Here is a 14,777-nt window from a genome sequence, read left to right as displayed (position 1 = left end):
ATGTATATTGATTTTCAATCATTTGTACAATAAAATCTCTTTGAGATCAAATTAAGGGACATCCATGAAAATGGGAAACAATTATTTTTTTGGTCTCAACAAAGTGTATTCGGTTCAATTAGGGAATGGTGGCTTAGGTCTCATTTAACTGAAAGGTGTATGGTGGCTTAGGCCTTTGAAATGTAGCAAATCTCAACATTTGAATTACAATGTTATACTGTAGCTACAATATATAACAAAGCCATTAGCCATCATATTTCGGTTTAATTAGTAACAAAATTGATTTTAATATGTGAAGTCATCTATGATAATAATAGCTCGCGTAAATCATTTCATATATGTATACCAGATAATTAATTCAAAATTAAGAAAGATTTTCTTATTGCGTTACTGAATTTATATTTAATCTGCTCTGCTTGTCGGCACCAGCTATGCAAGAATTCTGTTTCTTAATGAATATATGGAAATTAAATTTGAAATTTTGCTCAAATTTAGAAGATTTGAATTAATAGAAATTCTTTAATAATAGTCTTATAATTTATAGACTGGATAATAAATTTATAGTTTAGAATAGTGGTTGCATGGTACTCATCCACAATCAAATTATAAATTAAAAGTGCTTTATTAAAATTATGAGGATGAATTTTTATTATTTAGATGATATTAATATTTTTTATTAATATTTACTTGTATTGCTTTCATTGATAAATTTTATTCATGTTAATATTTAATTTTGAAAAATGATAGATTTAAAATTTCATAAAAAGAAAATAATCTTTTTTTAATTGTAAAATTTTATGAGAAATTTATATATATATTTTAATGTATATAATACAATTAATAATAAAATAACACGCAAGAGGTGATGAAATTGAAATATATGGGTCAATATAAACTCAACAAGCAAACCCCACTAATAAAGCATTATTAATGTCTTGGGATATATCATTATCATATTTGATATGTTCTTCTCCCACTTTTGAAACATGAATCTTAATTGAATTAATTGGTAATATCATATGTACACCTGAATATTCCACCACATTCCTAATTAAACTGCTCCTGGTCAACATAATCTAGAAAATTAATTGCTTTCCTTTTCTCTTTTTTCTTCTTTTGGGTTGTCCCAGATTAGACGCCTAACCACTAAAGACTACGCTGCTTCCGATTCTTTCGCCATGACTTTTAATCATCCGATTCAGTTTTTAAGTCCCCAATTATAATTATAGTTTTGACTTATCAAAAAGGAAAGTTCTCGCCTAATTTTATTATATCTCTAATTTATATCATGAATTTATTTTGATTACTTTTAAATAATAATTAATTAAATATTAAAAGTTACTTAAAAGTTATATATTATTCTACCCAAAAATTGAAACGAAAAAAATGCTAATGTTATGCGGAAATAGTATTTGTCTCCTGACGAAACAAAGCCATCATCAAAGGATTAACTCAAACCAAACAAAATAACCAGTTTCGATTCTTTTAAATCTGGTCAGTGTTATATTCTTACGTATAATTTGTGAATATCTAATACATTAAAGATAAGATAATCATTTTATATACAAACCGATAAAGAAATGTATTTATTTCAATTCAATTTGATAATTGATATTATCAGTTTCATTGACACCTAATTAACTCTATCCATCCCAGACTCACAACGACAGTGTAACAAATTATCTTTCTGTAACTAATTTGGCGTGTTTTAAACAAAGAAAAAAAGTTAATCTGTTAAGAAATAGATTAAAAGAGCCAATTTTATCTTTTATGTCATTGGCGTGTTCCAGCAAAAAGGAACTGTTAGGCAACTAATTAAAGAAATGCTACAAATAATACAATACAAGCTTCTGGGTTCTTATACTGTGAACAGATGCTGACGTATAGAAATGGAGATTGCAGGAGGAAGGTTTAGGAACATAAACTTGTGCCACCAGAGAAAGACAATCCATGATGGCTATATAAGATAAGAATGAATAAAGAAAAATGCAAAAAAAATGTATGCTTATAAATTGTGAATGAAATTAAAGGCGATCTACTAAAGAGTTCCATTAACAAGAAACAAATAACTAATATAAAACTTTAAATAAACAATAACAGAATCTCTAAGCCGCTTAGGGACAGAATAGTTTATGGTTTCTTGATGAGAAAAATCTCAAATACTTCAACATGCAACTTTTGAAACATCATCCTCGTCAAAATACTTTCTCCAGCGAGGATGATTCTTCCAGACAATGGTCATCTCCTCAATTGGTATACCCTTCGTCTCAGGCAAGTACATCGTAATAAAGGTTACCATTATAACAACACAGACAGCGAAGACGATGAACAAACCAAACTTCAGATGGCAAAGCATTGCAGTGAAGATTTGGGCGATCGCAAAGGTGAAGATCATATTAACTGATACATTGATACTTTGAGCAGCTGAACGGATTTCCAATGGGAAGATTTCACTAGGTACTAACCAGCCAAGAGGGCCCCACGACCATGCAAAACCAGCAACATAGATACATATTGCTATAACCACAAGAAACGCATACCACTTTGGCAGTTCTCCTGGGTTCCCACTCACTCCAAATTTAGCAGCAATTGCTACTGCTACAATTATCTGTACAACATGCAAAGATATTGCAAGACTGTTTAGTAAAATCTGACAGTAACTAAATAGAAAATAGAGGCATTATACAGAAGACCACCACCATTATTGTGTTGTTTTTTTGTGTTCTAGTTAGAAAGAAAAGAGAGGAGGCAATCACCTGGCAAAGAAGCATTTGTATGCCGCCCTGAATGAAAAGAACCCTCCTTCCAACCTTATCTACAATAACAATTGAGACTATAGTTGCTACGAAATTAACAGCCCCAGTAATCATAGCAGACATAAGTGAAGCACTGCTTCCGAATCCCATCGTTTTAAACAGAACGGGAGCATAAAATACGATCACGTTCATGCCCGTAAGTTGTTGAAACATAGGAATGCAAAATGCCATAACAAGCTGTGGTCTGTATCTTCTTCCAAAAATGTTCAACCATGGATGCTCAACAGTCTTAGATTGCTCGCTGGCTACTACTAAATCATCAAACTCTGCAGTTACACTTGGAACACCACGTAGTTTGATCAGTTGTTCTTTCGCTTTTTCAATATGTCCTCTCTCAATCAAAGAATTTGGTGATTCAGGAAGAACAAAGGATCCAAAGATTATAATGACTGCTGGAACTACTGCTAGTCCTAAACTCCATCTCCACCCTCCTTCGATTTTTGCAAGGAAATAGTTCAAAATATTGGCTACTAAAATACCAACTGTTATTGACAATTGGAACAACATGTTTAGTGCACCTCTATACTTATAGGGAGCCACTTCTGATAGATAAATTGGCACAGACTGCACATAAAAAAGTCGAATATTAGAATCACCAAAATAATGATATATACGTATATAAATATATACAGAATAACATATAATCATTCACCAATCCTTTTATAAACGTAAAAATTATGAATTTTCTCGGAAAAAAAAAAAAGATATGATAGAAGTATACCTGATTGGCACAGCCAATGCCGAAACCAAGTAACAGGCGACCAACAATAAGCATCCACACTGCGCTAGCGGCGCCATTCAAGATAGCACCAGCAGCAAACAGAAATCCACCGGCCATCATAGTAATCCGGCGACCGAATTTTCGAGTTATAGCAGAAGCAAATAAAGATGAAACAAGGGCAGCCACATATAAAGACGAAGTAAACAACGTCAGTATCTGACTGTCGAATTTGCAGTACTGGTCATCTGATGGCTTACTAGAAGACTCTTTCTTATAAACAGCCGGAAAGAATTTCTTCAGAAACTCATCCATCGAAGTAACACCACCTATATACATTAATAAATAATTATGATTTTTAAGGATTCCGTGAAATGTTCTGTTAAAAATGCGCAAAAAATAAGTAAATACTATCAATGAGGTTTTGACTCACTAGTACCAGAATATTCTCGAGGCTGTGAGGTTAGAATGTATACCTGAAATACCCAGATCATAGCCAAAGATTAAACCTCCGGTGGCAGCAATAAAGCAAGTAAGGAGAACCTTGGAAGTAAGTTTTCCTGGGTAATCCTTGTTTGGATCTTTTGTTGGAGCAAAACCTCCTCCAGCCATTTCCTTTTTTGTTTTTTTTTTTTGTTCTTCTTCCTCTTCTGCTTTAGAGAAACGGGTAGAGAAAAGGCCAGAAGAAAAAGATAAACAGATGAACAGATATTAACAAGTCATAAGTAAAATATATAGGGGAAAATTATTCTCTAAAGAGATAGAGATTACAGATATCATATGCTTAAAGGATTCTATAAATACTGGTAAGATTTGATCCAAAAACTCTATAGATATTGGCAATATTTAATCCAACAACAAACTTTATCTAGCTAGCCCTTAGAATACGCTCTGTTTGCTATGATGTTTGGATTTTCAAATTTTGTAAAATCTGTATGGTATTCATTCATTAAGATTAGGAGTCTTATTCAAATTTTGTATAGAGCTTTTGATCAATTGTTCTACGTGACCACTAAGTTTTGGTATTTCTTTTTTTCTTTTTTCTTTTTTTTTTTGAAAAAGACCACTAGTTTTGGCATTAATAACCGGTTAATGCAAATCTAATAATTAATATATACATAATTAATTTTATTTATAAATAACGTAATAAATTGAATTTATCTAAAGTCTTTTTAATAAAATTTTATATATATATTTAGAGAAGTTAATTATTTGATTGAGCTAGTAGTAGTAGAGTGACAGTTTCATTCCTTTTTAAGAATATTTGAGATATTAAAAGAATAAATAAATTAAAATTAACATTAATACAAACCGACGACCGTGCGATAAAGGCAATCTTTATAATTATCATAATAAAATGGGACTTGGCGTGCAAGGAAATAAGTAAAATAGGAATTAAAGTTATAGGGCTGGTATTCATGCGTTTCGTGTTCTCCATATTAGATAATTTAGCCTCCATAATAGCACCTTCAATTTTCTTTTCTTGTTTGTTTCAATGGTAGCCCGACTTCCTGGCTAATGTTATCCATCATTTTTAGAGGCTCCTCCCTCTCAAATATGCACGTAGTATCATGCATGAATCATAAGGTCCTGGCTGGCTGGGGTGTGTTTTCCCGGCATACGTGTGCTTAGTAAAGGTTATTATAATTTAAATTGATTGATTAAAGTGGTAACTAAATAAATGAATGAGGGAATATAGGGAGCAACTAATATAATTAAGCTTAAATCAAATTAATATCAAAATGAGAAAGGCAAGTCTAGCTCCTTTATTAATTAAATCAAATTAAAAGAGCGTGAGGCAAGTCTCAGGAAGAGGAACGCATGCATCGCGCATGTAATGCTCTGATAGAACCAACGAATCAAACAGCCTTTGTATGAGAAAGGCCGAGTTTGGATATATAATGCTTAATTACCAATTATTATTATTATCTATGTAAACCTTTAAAGAAAATCACGGGTAATGCTTACAGATATAAAAATATCTGATAAGAGAGATTATGGCTAACTGCGTCCGGTAGAAATTGTCAATTGTAGGCCTAAAATCACCGTTCAGTTTGTATGGTAATTCTCATTATTAAACTCTTGTTTTTATTTTTAAGGTAGAAATAGAAAAATCACGTACCATCCCATATTATGGTAATTTCTTTTTTTAAAAGGAAAAAAATACGTGTCATAAAGCAAACCTAATATTAAAACATAGCTCGCACGTCATCGTTTTAAACATCAACCAATTTCTTCCCAATTTGTCTTCTCGAATTCCAATCCACTTTAACAAAAAAGATTCTACAATTCCTTTCCCAATAAACCACCAGTTGAGCTTCCTGCATACTGCCTCAGCAACCACCGACTAGCTCTCTCTGTTAAATGAGTTCAGAAGTTTGAAAAATTGCGAGGTAATACAAACAATAATTTGCCCAGAGAAGCTGATTAATAAGAATATTCGGTTTCTTCCTTTTCTTATATTGGCGAAATTAATGAGTTTGACAATCTTTTTCTAATACTTTGATCTGAGTTTGATTTTTTGCTCTGCACTTTGATGATCTTCTCTTTCTCCTATAATGCGACATTATTCATGAAGCTGGCGGTTTGATTTGATATTGACTGAAGATCTGTAATTTGCGGTTTGCAGCTTATCCGGGTATTTGATATTGATGCATTATTAAGGAATACAATCTATGATGTTTGATATAATGCTAGATTAAGAATCTTCTTCTTTTTCGTTTTGTATTCAAGCAACTTTAATTTTCCTTCCTTCACCATAAAAACCCTAAACACCAAAAAATGAAAGTGAAAGAACTCGGTTTCCTCCACCGCTGTTGGCGTCGCAGCCGCTGCCGCCCCTGTTGTGCCCTTCGCTATAGGAACAAAGTGGCCCAAGCCTTTGCTCAAAACCACATAGCTCAACTCTCACCTTGGAATGGGCGAGTCAGAATATCGCATCGCTGCTGCCTTTTCTCGCCACATCGCTGTCGTCGCTCGCCTCACTATTGTTATCAATGGGTTCGGTAATAATATTAATAATAATTAATAAATGACATTGACATGGTTTATGTTTTATTATTAAAAAAATTCAACATGTGGCGTGTGCTTTCCATTACAATTGCTTGACGTTGGGAAATTTTGTGTTAATCCAATCAAAATTAAGAGAATTTTGTGATACAAATTGAACATCAAAGACTCCCTCCAATTACAGTTGAGAGAGTTTTATGATACAAATTGAACATCAAAGACAGTTGGGATATTCGAGCCAATTTTGAGGATCCGTCACTGTAAATTACCCGTGGCTATATCAATATGTGTATATAATGTTAACTATGCGCTTGTTCTCAAATATTTCTGCATATTTCAAAACAAATAGAGATTTTAGCTAAAAATATCATTTTTACTGTTAAATTTTTTTTCTTTCAAAATAACTTATGAGCCACACATAACAGTCATTATCTAATAACATTATAGACACAAAAAATCAAAAAAAATCGGCCTATAAAAATCAAAAGACATAAAGCTATATATATAGGCACGCAATTTAAGGTATCTTTTTACAAAATTTAATTAAATTTTTTTCTTCCAACAATTTTATCTTTTCTCCTAGAGTTAAAGAAATCAACTTTTTATAAGATTTGTATATATGTTTTATTATAATTTTCCAAACATATATATATATTTTTACTACAGTGTTTTAAACTCGTGAATCAATTAATCAATTAAAATATCCTTTCCTTGCATAACTCGGTAAAGTCCAACTATAAATACAAGAATTGATATAAAACAATAAAATAGTAAAGCTTAAAAATCCATAAGAAACCCTATGGATAACTAAAATCAAGCCCAAGTCCAAAATAAGAAGACTTCATCATCAACCTGCTTAACCAAACTGCATCGCCACCACCAAGATTTTCAAAGCCTTATTAACATTTTAAGATTAGGATATCAACTAGGTATATCAAATCCACACCTTAGGAGCAGCAAACAACAATTTTCTTTCAATCCTGCTAACCCGTAAAGAGGGAGTGGAGGAGAAATTTCTCTGCTGCCTATAAATACAGGGGACAAACCCTCAATGCCGCTCTATCGGTGAAGACGATAACCCATCTCTTGACTAACTCCTTTCCACTTCCGATCCGCATGAAGCAGAATTTCACAGAGCTTAATAAAAAGGAAATGGAGACTATGAAACGCCTAAAGGGAAGCCAAAACAATAAAAACACCAAAGATACAAAGCCTACATAAAGAAAAGCTATATACACATTAAAAAGAAAAGGAAGGCTCATTGTTCATGGCAAAGCCATGAACGGCGACCCTTAACTGAATATTATTTTAAAACTTAGAGAGAGTTTTCTTTTCCTAAAGAGAGAGGACACTTTAAATCAAATAGTATATTAATTAATCAATTAGTTGGTTAACGAACAAAAGTGATTTTTTATTGTTCTTACCTTAATATAAGTATTAATAAAATTTTATCATTATAATAGTGAATATAAAAGAAACAATTATTAAAAGAATTATAAAAATAACCATAACAATAATAAGTTAGAATATATTTATACAATAAAAGAATATTTTTTTTTAAATATTATAAATCATAACCATTAATTTAAAAATTAAGTTTATATTATATTAAGAAAATAATTTATTTCATATATATATATATATAAATCTTTTCTTATAAATGTACAATAAAAGATATATGTTATGCTAGGTGTGTGTTTCATATCTTGTAATCAATATTTAAATTTATTCAACATATATTATAATTTCAATTTCTTTACTATGAGTGTTTATTCAATATAATAGAATAGATTCAACTTATTTTAATATATGCTCCTTATATATAACATACTTATTACATTTATATTTTTAAAAAAATATAAGAAAAAATTACAGTAAATAGTATATATTTTACAAATTTGTGCATATATTTTGTATATTTTTTTATATACAATTCGTATATAAGTGATATATAAATATTTTACATATGTCAATTATGTTTTATACATTTTTTTCAAATTAATGTACATCAAAAGGTATATGTTAAGTATATATATTCCAAATATAGAAAATTAAATACATAAATTTAAAAAATTGATATACATTACACTTATTTTAGTATATGTTGCATATATTTATAGTATATTTCAAATATTTACACTTTTTAAAAGAGACCAAAACTAATAGTAAATGGTATACGCTGAACAAAATATGGTATACAATAATTATATATTTGGTATCTGTAACTATTTTAATTTACATAAATTGTAAATTTATAAAATGAAGATAAACTCTTAGAAAATAGTATACGTTATATGCTGGGACAAAATGTGTATGTTAGATAACTTTTAATCAAAATTTCAATTTAGTTACTATATTTTTATTCTAAGATTTTTTTTAAATAGAAATGGATATAATACCAGTATTTATGTTATATAATGAATATTCAATTTATTTTGATATACGTTCTTTATAAAGCATACTTACCATTTTTGCATTTTTAGAAAAACACAAGTAAAATTTACAACAAACAGTATACATTTTATAGATTATGGTATATGTTCCATATACACATAGTATATAAATGGTATCTGAAATTATTTTTTAGTTTTTATTTTGTATCTTTAGTATTTATACATCTATAAACTCGGCTACTATTTAAAAAGTTTCACTAATTTTCTAAAACAAACGTATTATCAAACAACATTCATTTTTGTCCTCTTCACCTGGATAGGATTTAATCATTAATTTGTAGCCATTCTATTTGGGAGAAATTTAAGATGAAGTGGAAAAAAGGAAAAAGTAGCCTACGTATTAACCTATTACCAATAACAGGAAAAAAAAAAACAACTATAAAAGAATAGTGTTGAAAAGAAAATGACGATGAAGAAGAAGAGGGAAAAAAAAAGAGAGAATAGAGTTAGATTATTATACAAACCGTAAAAGATAAAAGAAATGAAGAATTTACAGTATATATTTGAAAGAGAAAAATACTCACAATATAAATAATATTATTCTACATAATTTCTTCAAAGAAATATTGTGTCTGGCATCCAAAAGTTAGGCTACTCAGTGAGCTCTCAAAAATCATCCCATCAATTTTTAACATTAACGCCTTTTTATTTTCTTAAATCTGCCGCTAATTAATCAGCGGCAAATTTAAACTAAAACCTATTCATTTTTCATAATTGATCTTTTATTTCCTTTAATTTTTCATTTAAGTACCGGAAAATGTTGAAAGCAAAACTTATCTAAATCGTGGTTATTTTCAATAATTAATTTTTCTTTTTTTCTTTTTGAATTCATTACCGATCGATAAAACTATTTCACCAGATTTTAGTGCTTTTTTATCGAAATTTTTTTAATCACATAATATTTTATTTTTAACCTATTTGTAATTTCGCTTGATATTATCTGTTAATAACATTGGTCGCCAATGTGTGTGTGTGTGTGTTTTATTATTTTTTTCGTGAATATGGTAAAGTGTTGTGATCCTTTGTTCTTAAGCATGTTTAAGCCATCTTTATTCTAGCTTGTTTGTCCATACTTTGGGAAAGCTTATTAGCATTCTTACCAACTGGGGAAGGAAGCCTGGTAGTAGCAAGAGAAGTCCAATTACACAACGCTTTAATTATCATATTATATTAATGAGCCCATTGATTATTAGTCAGTGGCTTTATACCTCTGTCAACGCAGTAAATAACTATAGTTGTCTGCCTTCTTTGAATTATCAATTGTAGTTTTTGTACTCAAAAGATCAATCTTGATTGTAGAATAAGAGAATGAGAAATTCTTTACTCAAACTATTACATATATCACAATAAATAGAAAAGTAAAATATATCCAAAAAATTTTATTTTTATAATGAATATAAATAAGTAATTATCATATTGCGTACCTCGTGACTTATTGAATTTAATATAAAAAAATAATGACTAAAGTGATTGCACTTGATCTCATCGATATCTTCCTTTAAAAGAAAAAGAATGGAAAAAGAAAATCGTATGAGTTGATTTTGTCTATCGGAAAAGGGAATTAGATACATCCCCAGTTTCACAATAAACCTCAAATCAAAACATGAAAGTGAAAAGCTCTTCAATGTCCTAACCATTATAAAGCAACTAGTACATATCCCAAAAGGCCAAAGGATTGAGGATTCTCTGAATACAAATTGACTCAGAGAGGTTAAGTAAACAGGAAAAAAAAAAAAACATGTGACTAACAGATAGGGAACCCTGGTGGGCTGATGGGTCCTTCAAGGTGGCGAGACCACCTTGTTGGATGAATAATGTCCATGGAAATTATATCCGGCCACCTCCTAAACCAACATAAGGATTGACCTAAAAAACAATAAACAGAATAATATCTGTAGAAACATATTTTTGCTTTTGCTTTTTGCTTTGTTGTTTATTGCAATTTTTATCATTCAGAAAATGGAAACAATAAAAATGGGACCCCGGCGGGCGTTTAAGACATACAATTGTTTAATGCATAGTTCTTATGTACACTATAACTTTATTATATAGCTAATTTCTTCTAGTGAAAGGATAATATTAAAAATTCTACTTGGGCGTCATATGCATTAAATTTATTTATTTTCGGTCTGATGTTAGAACTTAAACTTTGATCAGTAAGTTAAATTAAGAGCTTATTTTTATAACAATCAATTTCATTTTCTTGTATGTGATTGTATTAATTATAGCATAAGTTTGAAACCCTGCAAGTAAACTAATGATTATAGGCAATATGCTACATGCTTATAAGTAAGGTTAGGTAAATGGATAATCAGCAGACACAAAATCTTTAAATCGATTCACCAATCATATCAGAATGATTTGATGATGATCAATAGAACAGTTCTTTAACTTGACAAGAAGATGTCAGGTATTTATGTTTATGATCTTGTGTTTGTTTATAGAACCGAAAACAGTAATAGAAGAAAACTTTGAAGGTGACCTATTAGGACACAGACAGATCTCTCACTTGGTCTACAGATACAGCTCGGATCCAAGATTCTCTACCGTCATGTCAATTGCATCGGAAAAACGAAGTGAAAATACTGACAAGTTTCTCATGAAAATTAAATTGTCACCACAGAAATATGAAGTGGGGAAGAAAAAGGATTGAGTCTGACTCAATTAATTTTTCTCCATCTCCATCTCCATATCTAAATTGCTTTTCAGGGTGGAGCAAGATTGATTTTTTTTTTTTCTTTATAGAAGGAGTCAGTAGTCAGTGAACACATTAATTTACTGTCGGTACATCTTTTACCCCTGGCCCTAAGGCTACATACTTATATATATATATGCTTATCTTAATTTGATTGACATACCATTTGATGTACACATGGAAAGATAATGAACAGTACGAACTCCTCTAGTACGAGTGACTCGTAAGTAGTTAACTAACCATTGTCCATGCATATGCTAAATATTCTAACTCCTAGTCCTCAAGGATATGATTGTATTAAATACACAAGATTGAGATTTCTTTAGCAATACTATGCAGTACACACTGAAAGAGCAATATACATGTACACACACACACACACAGTAGTACTAGCTAAGTGCTAGCTGGGGACATATTGTATACACTCCCTAGCTAATACGTGTGCGCCTACAATCAAAATAACCAAAAGTGTACCAGAAACAGAAAAGTAGTATTAGTGAACTATATATCATTATCTGAGTTATAAAGATCTTGGGAAACTCTAATAAGAACCCTAAACTAGTTGCATATTACACAACTGGCCGAGACTAGCACCACAATTTTGAGTCGACTTCCCCACGAAATCCCCACGCATTCACCTTTTTTCAGACATAAAATCATGCTTGTATATATTTCCCCTTGTGTGTGCTTACCTAACCTTGTTATCCCTCTCAACATCTTTCTTTCTTTCTTTTCCTTCTTTTCTCTAGTCCCTGTCCTTCATATTTCAATTTCTCTATTCCAAACCCTACCCTATAAGCTTTAGCCCTTTACATAAATATATCTACAAATATTATATATGGCAACTGATCCTTATAACCTACCCACCAATCTGCCCCAAACTCAGCCACTATCAGCACCATCCTTTGACCCTAATGCTACTACCCCAATAGCACTTGACCCTTTAGTGTCACAGTTTGCCCCTACAAACCCATGTGATAATCCTTATTCTTGTTTTAATAAGCCCTTATTAGCCATGGCGACTACTTCTTCTGCTCCTAATAAAAGGCATCCATTTTATAGAGGAATTAGGAGCAGAAGTGGAAAATGGGTTTCAGAAATCCGCGAGCCACGTAAAACTACTCGCATTTGGCTCGGTACTTTTGCAACACCTGAAATGGCTGCTGCCGCTTATGATGTGGCGGCGCTTGCCCTAAAAGGTGGAGATGCCATTCTCAATTTTCCAGGTTCTGTTGGTTCTTATCCTGTTCCTGCATCTTCTTCGTCTACTGATATACGTAATGCAGCTATTGCTGCTGCTGCGTTTAAAAGGAATGAAATGAACAGTCAAGAATTAGGCCAATTGCAGGCAAGGATGGATGATCATAACCACACCCGAACTAGTAGTACTACCAATTTGATGAGTACTACTGGACCTGCTAGTGATCAAGGTTTTGTTGATGAGGAAGCATTGTTCCATATGCCAAATTTGCTGGTGGATATGGCAGAAGGAATGCTGCTTTCGCCGCCAAGAATAACCTCTTCTGATGACTCTCCGGGAACTTCTGACGGAGAAAATCTATGGAGCTATTTTTAATTAATCTCTTCTAAATTTCGACGAATGAATATTAACATGACCCAAAGAAAGAGAAAGAAAGACAAAAGAAGATCGACATGGCGCAACTGCATTTCTTGAACTTTTTTTTATGCAGAATTTGCCTGTCTTTCAACTACACAAACTATATCAAATAAAAAAAAAGATCGATCGTGGAGAAGGGGAATGCAAGAAATCAAGATCAAACAGTACTGATAATATATACTCTACACCCACGTAGAGTTTTTGAGTTTCGAGGATTAGTAAATAGTGAAAGAGAGGGAGAGAGAGTTTAGGGTTTTCGTTTTCTTGTTTATCTGTGGTCTTTTCTTTCTGGTATTTGTGTGCATGTAAAATAGCTCTGCGCCTGTGCTTGCTTCTGCTATAGTATATATTTTGGCTTGGATTTCTTTTCTTCAAGATTATGCAAATAATGTTATCATGTGTTCCTTTCAATCCTTATTTCTTATTAATCAATTTATTCCTTTTTTAATTTTTTTTTTCTTACGTTGATTTCTTTGTACATATATGTATATGGTTAATGATTACAAATGGCTATTAATGAGGATGGACCACAGTAACCCATTGCCATGTGTCTTCTATTGAACCCCTAACGAAATTTAGTGAAAAGTGATTAGATAACTAACAAACTCAAAAGGTCATTTTATATATTTTTACCTTTGATCCATTTAAATGTTTAATATTTTGACTGCTTAGTTGTTGATTTGGACTAATATTGACTGAATTCTTGCTAATATTTTACATTTCAGGTCAGTTACGATAAAATATTTTTTTTTCCTTTTCTAACAATTACTGTCTTCATAGTTAAGTTTGAGACTTGAGAACCTAAAATTCATTTGCAATTTAACTAGCAGGATTAAAAATTCAATTTTTCTTTTCTCCTCTTTTAAATTACCCAAGAAAAAATAAAAAAGAGTATCATAATGTAAATAGAATGGAGATAGAAATTAAAATGGGTCTAATTCTAAACTTTTAGTCTCAAAATTAACTTATGTCTTTTTATTTATAAAAAGACCATTTGATTAATAATCCAAAAAGAACTTACTTTTTAGTTAAATTATCCAAATACTAATAGATGATACCTCGATACATCCCGCACTCTTCCCCCCCTAAAAACTCTAATTAACTCAATTTTAAGTGATATAACTTCCAAAATCAACTTACTCTGTTCTCTTTTTAAAAGAAAAAAGGAGGAAGAGGAGGAGAAGATTCAATTCAAATTCATTTTTTCAGGTACCAAGTCCAGTTTCATCTTTCATTAACATATGATCAAATTCAAGATATATTTCTAAAAGTAATTCTTTTAATTTTAAATTGTTTAAACTTGTTACATACCAACCAATAACATAGAACAGTATTTTAAAAATTGCGCTTTCTTTACAAAATTAAAGCTAAGCCAACTAAAAGAGGAAACAAAAAGATCTTGACTTTGGGCATAGTAATCTGAAAAAGGAAGACAAAATTATAGAATAAATTCTCTAGACTTTCAGAC

The 14,777-nt window shown here is 31.0% G+C and overlaps 2 protein-coding genes across 2 annotated transcripts; one reads left to right on the top strand and one right to left on the bottom strand.

Annotated features, from left to right (window-relative positions):
- Nucleotides 1-1,987: 1,987 nt before the first annotated feature.
- LOC8265406 (sugar carrier protein C-like) lies at nt 1,988-4,645 on the bottom strand. The gene is made up of 4 exons (XM_002509659.4): nt 4,011-4,645; nt 3,538-3,863; nt 2,757-3,380; nt 1,988-2,608 (listed from the first exon to the last, which is right to left on the bottom strand). Exons 1-4 carry the CDS (start codon nt 4,144-4,146, stop codon nt 2,165-2,167), a joined length of 1,530 nt encoding a protein of 509 aa, XP_002509705.1. The 5' UTR covers nt 4,147-4,645; the 3' UTR covers nt 1,988-2,164.
- Nucleotides 4,646-11,420: 6,775 nt separating this feature from the next.
- Nucleotides 11,421-14,127, top strand: LOC8265405 (ethylene-responsive transcription factor ERF027). Its single transcript, XM_002509658.4, has one exon. It carries the CDS (start codon nt 12,530-12,532, stop codon nt 13,265-13,267), a length of 738 nt encoding a protein of 245 aa, XP_002509704.3. The 5' UTR covers nt 11,421-12,529; the 3' UTR covers nt 13,268-14,127.
- The last annotated feature ends 650 nt before the right edge of the window (nt 14,128-14,777 follow it).

This window comes from Ricinus communis, chromosome 5 (assembly GCF_019578655.1).
Source record: "Ricinus communis isolate WT05 ecotype wild-type chromosome 5, ASM1957865v1, whole genome shotgun sequence".
In the NCBI taxonomy this organism is placed as follows: Eukaryota; Viridiplantae; Streptophyta; class Magnoliopsida; order Malpighiales; family Euphorbiaceae; genus Ricinus; species Ricinus communis.
Note: the sequence above shows the minus strand (reverse complement) of the source record. Positions and strands in the feature narration are given on the sequence as shown.